This window comes from Choristoneura fumiferana, chromosome 17, assembly GCF_025370935.1.
Source record: "Choristoneura fumiferana chromosome 17, NRCan_CFum_1, whole genome shotgun sequence".
Taxonomy (NCBI): Eukaryota; Metazoa; Arthropoda; class Insecta; order Lepidoptera; family Tortricidae; genus Choristoneura; species Choristoneura fumiferana.
The window spans coordinates 19,499,715-19,511,624 of record NC_133488.1 but is presented as its reverse complement, the minus strand read 5'-3'; the positions used below and the strand labels follow the sequence as shown (position 1 = coordinate 19,511,624).

Below are 11,910 nucleotides of genomic sequence, written 5' to 3'. Positions count from 1 at the left end.
GTGTTAATGAACCTGGCAGCGTGGCGTCGTGCGCGGGCCGCGCGGCGTGCAGCGAGCGCGCGATGGGGCCGTGCTCGTGATGACTGTTTGCGTGTTAGAGAGTTGTTAATGAACCTGGGCGCAGCGTGGCCGTTCGATGCGCGGTCCCGCGCGGCGTGCAGCGAGCGGGCGCGATGCGGGCCGTGCTCGTGATGACTGTTTGCGTGTTAGAGAGTGTTAATGAACCTGGGCAGCGTTGGCGTCGTGCGCGGGCCGCGCGGCGTGCAGCCGAGCGGGCGATGGGCCGTGCTCGTGATGACTGTTTGCGTGTTAGAGAGTGTTAATGAACCTGGGCAGCGTGGCGTCGTGCGCGGGCCGCGCGGCGTGCAGCCGAGCGGGCGATTGCGCCGTGCTCGTGATGACTGTTTGCGTGTTAGAGAGTGTTAATGACCTGGGCAGCGTGGCGTCCGTGCGCGGGCCGCGCGGCGTGCAGCGAGCGGGCGATGGCGCCGTGCTCGTGATGACTGTTTGCGTGTTTAGAGAGTGTTAATGAACCTGGGCAGCGTGGCGTCGTGCGCGGGCCGCTCGGCGTGCAGCGAGCGCGCGATGGCGCCGTGCTCGTTGATGACTGTTGCGTGTTAGAGAGTGTTAATGAACTGGCAGCGTGGCGTCGTGCGCGCGGCCGTGCAGCGGCGGCGATGCAGTGCCGAGCGGGCGTGATGGGCGTGCGTTCGTGATGACTGTTTTGCGTGTTAGAGAGTGTTAATGAACCTGGGCAGCGTGGCGTCGTGCGCGGGCCGCGCGGCGTGCAGCGAGCGGGCGATGGGGCCGTGCTCGTGATGACTGTTTGAGTGTTAGAGAGTGTTAATAACCTGGGCAGCGTGGCGTCTGCGCGGGCCGCGCGGCGTGCAGCGAGCGCGCGATGCGCCGTGCTCGTGATGACTGTTTGCGTGTTTTAGAGTGTTAATGACCTGGGCAGCGTGGCGTCGTGCGCGGGCCGCGCGGCGTGCAGCGAGCGGGCGATGGCGCCGTGCTCGTGATGACTGTTTGAGTGTTAGAGAGTGTTAATAAACCTGGGCAGCGTGGCGTCGTGCGCGGGCCGCGCGGCGTGCAGCGAGCGCGCGATGGCGCCGTGCTCTGTGGGAGGTTGGCCAGCGCGTGGAACACGCCGCGCTTGCGGATTATCGTGTACACCAGGTTCGAGTTGCCTGCCGACACCAAACGAACGACTGTTCACATTGATATCCGACTAAAAATTCCAGTTTTATTCATTTTGACAAAACAAAAAAAAACTAGGTAGCTCCACCACCCACCGTTATATGTTACATTCGTTATATGAATACATAATACATATTTTCAAAAAACTAAAGTTTCGGTTTCAGTTAAAAGTACTGGTTTCTTACGGACACCAATTGAAATAATGTACTTCATTTTTTTATTTCGACATTTTATAATAGGTATGTATAAATGCGGCTATGTGAACTTCTGACGATAGTCTTATTGGAAGCATGTTCTGACAAATGCGTCTTGGGATAAAAGAGTGGCAGCAAATTAAAAAAAAATTGATTAGTCACTCATTTTACAAATAAAAAATATCTGTCACATGTACGTAACAGAGGGCACTCTCACTGCACGCAAACATTCGTTCTAGAGGTCAAATACACAAATTCGTGCACAGTATGAAAAAGTTAACCACTATTCCAACTGGTCAGAAAAAAGCAGTATAAAAGAGAAAGGATGTCCTCCTATAGTATCAAGTTGGTCCGCGTATTCACACGAATGTGAGTATCCAACCTTACTCGTTTCACAATTAAACTTTAATTCTCATTTCCAAGTGCACTTCTAGTCTACACTGTGAGCACTGACCATCGAACTGGTACTGTATGATGTTGTTGAACATCTCAAGCAGGAAAAACACGAGGTGGTGGTGTTGCGGCGCCGAGAACAGGAACCACGGCGTGCTGAACGCCTCCAACAGGTGGAGCAGCTTGGAACTAGACACCATCGAGAGGGTCTTAAGGTATGGAGACACTGAAAACACATATAGTGGTGTTGAGATCAGTATTTCTCGATGTTTTAAGTATGTGTTGCGATTGGGACGATCGGGTCTTGCGTTGAATTTGTAACTTGAGTAGGTAGTTAATTTTTTCAATCATAATTGCTAGCTAGTCCTAATGTGTTACGCGTGCGAAGCCCGTAAAGCTAGTAAATTATGATAACACCACGGATACGTTCCACTTAACGCCCTCGACCACGACCGCTGAAATAGCCGTTCCACTAACGTAAAAAGACCACAGCGTTGTAGACGAATGTTATAGGTGGAACGCACATCTTGAGCGTGTGAAAACGTGCAGCTTTGAGCGCGGTAAGTAAATATTTCGCACGGATTGGAGTAAAATTAATTTCATCATGGATTCACGTGAATTTATGGTTGCGTTTCTGACAAAACGAATGAGAGACAATAAGTTCATTAAGCTCTCATGACATGTTGATGTCAGTGACACTTTCCGCCATGTTTTGGTAAAAGCCCATTCTGACCCACCAATATAGTGCGGGTCAAGGTCGCGAACAGTGACGTCATTTATGACACTGAACTAAAATAACTATTTTGCTCACCCGCGACCTTATGGGTGAAGCCAGCTTAATTTTATGAGTCGTGTGTCACGTATTCTCGGTTGCGTATTAGCTGCATTCGGTTTTATACAAAAGTCCAGTTTAGCGCCACACGGCGACTCAAAATGAGTCAACTCATTACAATGTCGCGAGTGAGCAAAGTAATTGTTTTAGTTTAATTATGGACCTCCGCAAAGCAACGCTTGATTCAATAAATTAGTTATAATTATATGACTTCGAGCGATCGCTTGCGACGACCACAGGCTTCAGGTGGAATAATCGTTGCGGGCGTTTAGTGGAACGTAGTTTTAGTACATTGTGTCTTAAGGGCGGTAAATAAGGAATTACGAACGAGAGTCTATTAGAAGCCCGAAGTCGAAGACTGAGGGCTTTAATGAGTCGATGTTCGTAATTCTAGTACCGCCCGTGCGACATACAATGTTTTTCATCACATTTGCGAGTAAAATTGTATATTTGTAAAAGAAAATATAAAACGGCTGACCGTAGTGTACCGTATACTGACCATTGACGAGTATGGTGAGCAGACAATCAAAGAGCGGCTGCAGCCGCTGGTGTCCCGTGGTGACTATCTTGTGGAAGACGAGCACGAGCAGGTCGGCGTGGCTGCCGGTGAACACGGGCACGTCCATGGGCACGGTGGCCGTGTACGGCTTGTTGAGACGCACGCCGAAGTTGCGCTCCCCGGACACCAGCAGCAGGATGAACACGCCGATGTGCATCAGCCCCACGCGCGCTGACAATATACACATAACATAATCATCGTCACGGTAAGCCACGGTGTCATATCGTTCATATACTTACACCCACATTTTATTTAGTTTCAAGCATATGCTGTGCCCTTAGCGCGTCATCAGCTGACTTACATTCTTGTCACTTGTCAGTACATAATTTTACGCCAAAAAAGAAATACATTAAATAAATTGATTGTATTCCTTTATGTGGATGTGTCTGAGAGTTTGCACTCACGCGATTTTTCGATTTGTTAGATTATTATCCCATAATATTTTTTTCTTTGCAGCAAAATTTCATTTCGCATTGTTTCACGAATTTTATTTTTACAAGCCTCTTTTTTTCATGAAGCTTATTTTCACATTCGCATTCTTTTCGTGTCGCATTTTTCCCCAGTCGCGTTTTTCCCCAATCCCAAACGGTACAGAAACAGTCTCGACGGAGCACCGTTCACGCGGAGCTCCTACCCTGGGTGGTTTTGGCCCTTCGGGCCGATGCAAAACTAACATAACCTAAACCTACCTATGAGCCGTTAAGCCTGGTTTTGTGGTTTAGTATTGGGATACATAAGACTCGATGGGAAACAGGAGCTAGGTGATACCAGGGCTCCATCGACACTGTTTCTATTTCGATTGGGATTGGGGAAAAACGCGACTGGTAAAAATGCGACTCAGAAAAAACGCGAATGTGAAAATAAGCTCCATTAAAAAAGCAGACTTGGAAATATTGCCTTCGTCAAAAAAAAGCGAAATGAAAATTTGCTGCAAAGAAAAAAGGATTATAGGAAAATAATAATTTTTCGTATTCGCTTGGTGCGCGATGACAGCGCCAACTAGCGGTTACAATTACAGCGGACTTTGTAATAACAAATGGCTGACTGTCATTACGAAGAATAAGTAAACAAACATATAATTTCAATGAAATATCGAAATTTACATATATTCCATTCGATCATGTAAATCTATAGTGTCGATAATAACGTTGACCTTTTTTATTTCCCGTCTAAAATGCCACAATCAACTTATTTCTGGTCACGGACTTTCTCATGACTGTCTTCACGAGAAGTAATGAAATAAACAAATTTAGGTAATCGAATAACGCATTTCACATTGTAATGCCACAGATTATGTTATGTACGACCTGAATTTTTCTAGGCAATGGAACGAGGCTGTCTCACTGACGTCATCCAGCGTATTTCGAAAAAAAAAATTAAAAAATCAAATACCCATCCAAATTCAAAATCGATGAAAATGGTATCTTAAAATATCCTATTCTTCCCAAAAATAAAATAAAAACTATAGGTTATTTTTTTTGGTGCATCCCAATTCTTCGCAGATAAACTCACGGGCAACAGCTAGGTAGTGCATAATTATTTTTTACTTTTTAGTTGTCTTTTTTGGCGGCGTTTTTTTTTCGGGCGTTTTTTATTTTTGCTGGCGTTTTTTTGTGTCGAGGGTTTTTTTAATTTTTTCACTAGTAAATAGTGACAGTTGGTCCGCCGAAAAGTTCCTTGTTTGGCCAAGGCGAGCGCTGCGATCGATTCGTGGTTCCCCCACCTCCTACATTGCACCCAGCGAATAAATTGAATTTTCAATACAGGTAAGCTAACTGACTACTTTGTCACTTTGTTTGAAAAAAAAAATACAATTTTGAATACTTTTGCAAAACAGCAAGGGGTATGTAATTTGGATGAAAATGCATCATAAAAACACACGCACATTTTTAACATTTTGTACAATAAACAAAATCTTTTTTTTTTCCGTAAGTACTTTAGTTCTTTAATTTGTTTATTTATCAATGATATACTCACACTGGTCTGCGCGGGAGTCGTTGAGATGGTACAGTATGGGCACCAGCACCTCTAGCACGTCGCTGCTTTTCAGCACGTAGTACATGAATTTCTGAAATAAATAATCTGTTATGAACACAAACAACTGTTAAACGTGTTATTTTGAAGTTTGAATTAAACTTTTTTAATCATTTAACGAAACGTGAGTGACAAAAATTGGTTAAAATTTTTTCGACCGTCCGATACAGGTACGTCTGTGCTAACGGGTTGTTCGGGAGGCGGGTCACGGGGGGCGTTATACCTTGTTGTAGTCGCACATCTTCCAGAACAGGACCAGCAGCTCTTGGTGCAGCGACACTCGCTTGGCGGAGTTGGGCAGGTACGTCTGTGCTAGCGGGTTGTTGAGGAGGCGGGTGACGCCGCGCAGCACAAACGCGAAGTCCTCGTCACGGTGGATGCGCGACAGGTAGTTTATGAACAGGTTGTCTGGCAGGCTCTAGGTCAAAAAATAATCCACTTATTCAGAATCGCGTCATACTAGGAGTCACCATGTTACTAAATAATTAGATGATGAATCCCGTCATCTATCAGATAATTACAGGCATGTTAATAACTACCCTGTTTTTCGTGTACTCCTAATATCAGGTCGGTATTGGCCAGCCGGTAGTCATGTCGGTTTTGAGTGCACACCCTAACTATACAAGGGTGAGGGGGGTAGTAACTGTAAATACGTCAGTATGACATCAAAATAATGACTTTTGATAATTGAAAATGTTTGAATTATATATTTATATAGACTATATATTCGGTCACTAACGCTAAAATGAAATTTAGCTATAGACTTGGCATCATGAAAATGCATACAACACACAGCATTATGAGACTTCAGACAAATAGGAGATGGTTCACATTGGCCTACCTCGTCGCTCTCATCGGCGGCATTACTGGTGTCGTGGTCCAAAGTGACGATCAGAATTTGCAGAGCCACCTGAAAGTAAACAACCAGTAGGTGATTCATGCTGCAAATAATACACTTTACAGATGTATTGAATAATGTCTTGCCATCGTATGTTATCGGAAAAGTTCCTTTTCACTTTTCATGCTCGTAAAGTTTGTGTTTATGCTGGATGTAGGCGGCATAAAATGACTTCTTATGCTCTAGTGCTTAAAGTAAAATCTTCGTCTAAAACCAAGGCAATCAATCAGGTGTTAACAGCCAGAAACAAAAAAGTTACTTTAATCAATCAAATAAATCGAAATAAATCAATTAAACTAAATATTTATAACTATATTAGCAATCTATGAAAATTAAAAGGTAACTAGTAAATGAACAATGTTTCCACTGTTGTTATTTCATCTCCTCGCAATCGAATTGAAAAGCAGTGTAAAACTCGAACATGAAATCCTTTTTCCCCTCGACTAGTATATGAACATCTCGGGTGAAATGGCTCGTTTTATGCTCTTACAATCTCAATTAGCTTCAGCAAACGCCAGTAAGCTAGTTGAGAAATCAAGACAAATACGAATCCGACAAAATAGGATGGAAAAACATTATTCAATAGATCTGTACCTGCAATGACCTATATAGGGCAAGATGATGATGATAATGTGTTTTTATAATGAGGGCTATAGTTTTTTGTCTTTCTAGATGGCGCCACTGTTGCGTGAGGTTTTTAAGTGTGGCTTTCAAAGTCTGTTATTACGGGCGTGAAAACAAAGTTTAGTTTTAAATCATATTTAATACACCTTAAAACCGTACCATAAAAATATCGAGCTACCACAGTGTTGCCTACTCGTAGTCCCGTTTTGTTCGGAAAAAAAGGGAGGACAAAAGTTTCCGAAAGACAAGACTGTCTCAAAACACAGACATTCATTGCCCCGTAACGCATAATTGCCATAATTAATTTCAGATATTGCAAAATATTCACAAAAAATTATTCTAATTATAAATAAACCCGCGTAGCTCACCCAAAAACTACGTCATTTGACATTTCGGAGACCTCACGCTACACTAGCGCCTCTAGCGGCGAAGTCATACGCGATAGCCCTCATTGCATGGCGTTACCTCGACCAGCGGCTCCAGCGTGTCGTTGAACAGCAGGTGGTTATAGGGCAGGCCGAGCCCCACGGGGTCGTACGCGCAGACCGTGTTCAGGAGAGACGTGAACAGCGGCAGCGCGTGGCGGTTCTCGCCGCTCGCCAGGTACCTGCCGGAGGTCAGCATTGTTCATTGAAAGGATAATCTCCGATCGAGAAGGCACTATTAAAAAAAATCGGCCAAAAGCGTGTCGTACACTCCCTAAATAGGGTTCCGCAGCCATTAAGAAAAAGTTAAGTAATATTTTTCTAAGGATTTCGCGTTTTGTACGGAATATTCCAAGTTTAGGTATATTTTATACCTTAGGCTGCTATTTACTCTTAAAACTAATACTAATAATATCTATCTGCTATTTACTAATAATTCTTAAGAAAACTTAACCGTTATAGTTTTCCTTGTAAGTTTGATATACTTACTACCATGCTGATTTTTTTCAAATTTTTCCACCCACCGGTTTAGATTTTAGAGGGGGGGGGGCGTAAGATTTTAATGGTAATTTGCACTTTAAAGTGAATATTTTGCAAACAGATCACTGAATCGAAAATCGTTCTAGAAACCCCTATTGGTTTTAAAAGACCTATCCAACCATACCCCACACTAAAAGGTTGGATGAGAAAAAAAAATCATTGTTTTTGAATTTTTTTATTGTACCATTTTGTCGGCACAGTTAACATATATATTCGTGCAAAATTACAGCTTTCTAGCATTGGTAGTCCCTGAGAAAAGCCGCGGACGGACAGACAGACAGACATGGCGAAACTATAAGGGTTCCGTTTTTGCCATTTTGGTTGGTCTTAGACGAAGACTATATTTAAGCATAAAGAGTCATTTTATGCAGCCTATATATAAAGCATAAATACGAACTTCATGAGTAATAGAGGTGAATAAGTAAATACTGTTTTTAACAGTAGCTAAATACAGTCCAACGTGATGGGCGGATGACCTGGTTAAAGCCGCGGGTTCACGGTGGATGCAGGCCACTTCTAACCGAAGCAACTGGAGGTCTATGGGGGAGCGGCTGTACTCACGCGATCCACTTGTTGTGCAACGCGGCGCGGGGCGGCGGGCGGTATATAGTCTCGCTGCAGGCGGTGAGCAGCAGCCGCAGCAGCTCTGTGCGCGCGGCCTCGTGCGGCGCGTGTCGCGGCGGCGCGCGCGCAAACCCCACGCCGCCCGCCCAGATGTACTCGCAACTGTCCAGCGACGATAGCTCCTCGGCGCGCTCCTGCCGCCACAAATGGGTGTCAACTTTTAGTGAAGCTTGTTGCCATGGTAACGTCTCCTGAGTTACTTATTATAAAAGTACGATTTATGAGGTACAAATCCACTAAAAGTAAGGATTTGTGACAGTTTTAAGGCAATTCCTTCATGGCTATCTCCTAAATGTGCTAAGAAAGAAATGAATGAATGCGAAAGTCACTATCTGACCAACGGTCTTTGTGTTACCTGTCCAAACTACTGAATAGCTTTAGGCCGCACTAGGGCGAAACCGCCGCGGTTTTTAACCGCGTGACTTTGTGAATCAAGTAAACTAATGCAAGCGGCCGCACTGGCGGTTTATAGTTTACTTGTATAAAAGTCACGCGGTTCATAACCGCGGCGGTTTAGCAGCGGTTTAGCAGTGCGGCCTCGGCCTTAGATGAAATTTGGTAAGGAGATAATTTGAGACTGGGAAGGCCAAAGGATAGGTAGTTTTATCTCGGGAAATTGCAGCTCCCGCGGATAGACACTAACGAATTACTGGCGAACTTTTAGGCATAAATCTACTCTATTTAATTGAAAACTTTGAAAATACTGAGATTTATAAAATCTGTATGTGATCCTCAAAAGAGACATAACTATCCTGAGACGTAACTATTGTGCCCGATAAAACACTTACCCCCTGTTTCACTATCCATTGATTAAATTTATCCATTAAATAAAATTAATCAATGAGTGGTGTAACTGCCCCTTAGTAAATTACTTTTATTTTAAATTTTTAAATTACTTTATTCAACTAGGGAGCTGTGCCTGCATGCTTACATTGCAACATGTGTGCGGCATCACTTATAACTATAAACAGCAAGAGAGTTCTACCCACTTCATTATGATGTATGTATATATGACAATAGCATTAACCCCGCCTCTGCTATGACAAGCAGAAAGGTTGATAACTAGATAAGATAACATTCACTATCAATTACAATCAATACTCACCGGGCCGGACCGCTTTGTACTCGCCACCGTGAAATCCGGGCAGAAGAGGAGGTCCTGCAACCAGTTAAATAAAATAAATAAATAATAAAAATGAATCGTAAAATGTGTTGCTAAGCGCAAAACTCGGGAATGACTGGACCGATTTCGCTAATTCTTTTTTTGTTGCGTTTGTTATTATCAAGAGAAGGTTTTTATGAAACAAAAATTAAAACGGGGGCGAAGCCGCGGGCAACAGCTAGTAAATAAATAATCATGGGACACTTGACACCAATTGACCTAGTTCCAAACTAAGCAAAGCTTGTACTATGGATACTAGGCAACAGATAAACATACTTATATAGATAAATACATATTAGACATCCAAGATCCGAGAACAATCATTTTTATTGTGCATGCAAATATCTGCCCCGGCTGAGATTCAAACCCCAAGCTTCGTAGTCAGGTTCCCTAACCAGGTTAGTCGTTAGCGTCTTATAAATCACTAGACTCGTCTTCTAAATGTGTGACTTAATCTATAGATGGCATCTAAGCGAGAGGAAGTTGATACAATACACTGGGGTGGCTACTACGAAATTCGAAAATCAAAGTTCGTATCGTACCGACCCTCTCACTCTCGTATTAAATAATAAGCGTCAGCAGGACGGCAATATACGAAGTTAGAAATTTGCAATTTGTTGGCGGATGGATGCGAGGGCTGAAGACAGTGTTGTGGCGCGGCTTGAAGAGGCCTATATCCAGCAGTGGACTGCTGTAGGCTGATGACGATGATGATGATTTTCTAGTACAGGGCCTGGTTATGCTAATAACTTACACAGATGGCGTTGATGAGGGACTGCGCGAGCGGCACGGAGTCGTGGTCGGCGGCGGCCGGCAGCGACGACCAGAAGAAGTTCTGCCACTCCGGCTCCTCCAGCATATAAGGCATCACGCGCGTCAGCAGCCGCGCGCAGTTCAACGCTGACACAAGCATCATTCATCAGGGTGGCTAACAAGCAAGTAGGTCACTTCATATTGGGGCTTTCAAAGCAAAGGCTAACACTTTCTTCGAAGGCTGGCAACAGACCAATGAATCTCTTTGAGTTGTTGGTACTCATGGCCGGTGGTGATCACTTCCCATCAGATAACCTGCATGCTTGTTTGCCCCTTTCTCATTATTATTATTATTATTATTTATTATTTATTATTATTATTTAAATGATACACTAGCAGCTCTTAGAGCTGATGCGTGTACATCACTGCACTTGTGTTCTTGTGCTTGTGTTGTGTTGTGTTCATTGAAAAAAAAGTGCTGCTTTCCACACAGACTTTGCACAAAGTTCTATCACCTGCAAACTCCAATCTCCAGACAGAGCTTTTCAAGATACGAAAAGTCCTACAGTTTATATTAAAGGGGTTTAAGAAGGAGGGAGGGTTGTGATTACACAGAAATGTTGACGAATTGCTAATATTTTTCAATTAGATAAAAGCTAAGCCCAGGTTGAAGGTCAAAAGCCAGACCAATCTTGCAGAAATAAATGATCTATCTAGCATACACATTCAAATAAAATTTAATAAATATCATGGGACACTTGACACTAATTGACCTAGCCCCAAACTAAGCAAAGCGTGTTATGAATAAACATACACACCATGTTATTTTTGATATCCGTTAACTTTAAGGGGACAATTTACAGGTCAAATGAAGTTAATTTCTCTAAGACACTAGTGGCCCAACTCTTACTTTTTAAAAGATAATCAAGAGTTAAGATAATTAATGATTAGCAATAAAACAGGGTAAAGGTCCTTAATTTATGAAGTTTACAGTTATATACCAATCTGTTGCTCCCTTTGTGTCCGGCAGCTATTGTCAACGGTCTTGACAAGTTTCTCCACAGCTTTGTAGACGAGAGTGGCCAAGTTGCTGGGGGACTCCTCGCGCAGCGCACGGATCTCGGCGCCCGGGACCAGCGCGAACACATCCTGCACGTTGGTCACGCTCTCCGACCAGAACTGGTCCCAGAAACTATCGTCACCAGCGTCAATTGGCTGTAAATAAACCATCTAATTTAGTATGTACTATCAACACTACAAGTTAAACTACCCAGTTAAACGTCTTCACCTATGAAGCAATAATTATAATTAATCTGCGGTACATGCAGATCCTTGAGTACATTTAATTGTGCAAACGATTGATTTATCAATAAAAACACCAATTTAACGCGTAGGTGTAAAAGCTTACGGTAAGTACTTTACCTGTGTTTTAGATGTCAACTGGACTACAGCCTTCCGAAAATTGAGTTTTGTGTCAGCGTTTCCCATTTTTAGAGTTGTAATTAATTGTTTAGCAACATTAAACCCATTTCCATACGCAGGTACTGGGAAAACAAATTGACAAAATCTATCTGACAGACCAGACAGGATAATGACAGCGAACGAGACGTGTCATAAATAATATTTATTTGTTTTTCTTAAACTGTTTCAGTCATGGGATTCGCTACTGCAAGAT

General features: G+C 43.2%; 1 protein-coding gene across 1 annotated transcript; it reads right to left on the bottom strand.

The window, feature by feature from the left end:
- Window positions 1-1,052: 1,052 nt before the first annotated feature.
- Window positions 1,053-11,890, bottom strand: LOC141437316 (protein HID1-like; the record flags this gene model as incomplete). The annotated part of the gene is given in 12 exon segments (XM_074100595.1): window positions 1,053-1,187; window positions 1,846-2,010; window positions 3,116-3,346; window positions 5,153-5,243; window positions 5,433-5,627; window positions 6,051-6,119; window positions 7,197-7,338; window positions 8,258-8,454; window positions 9,426-9,479; window positions 10,237-10,382; window positions 11,237-11,450; window positions 11,658-11,890. Coding segments are annotated over 12 exon segments (1,705 nt in total), but the record flags the coding sequence as incomplete, so codon positions are not given.
- Window positions 11,891-11,910: the final 20 nt, after the last annotated feature.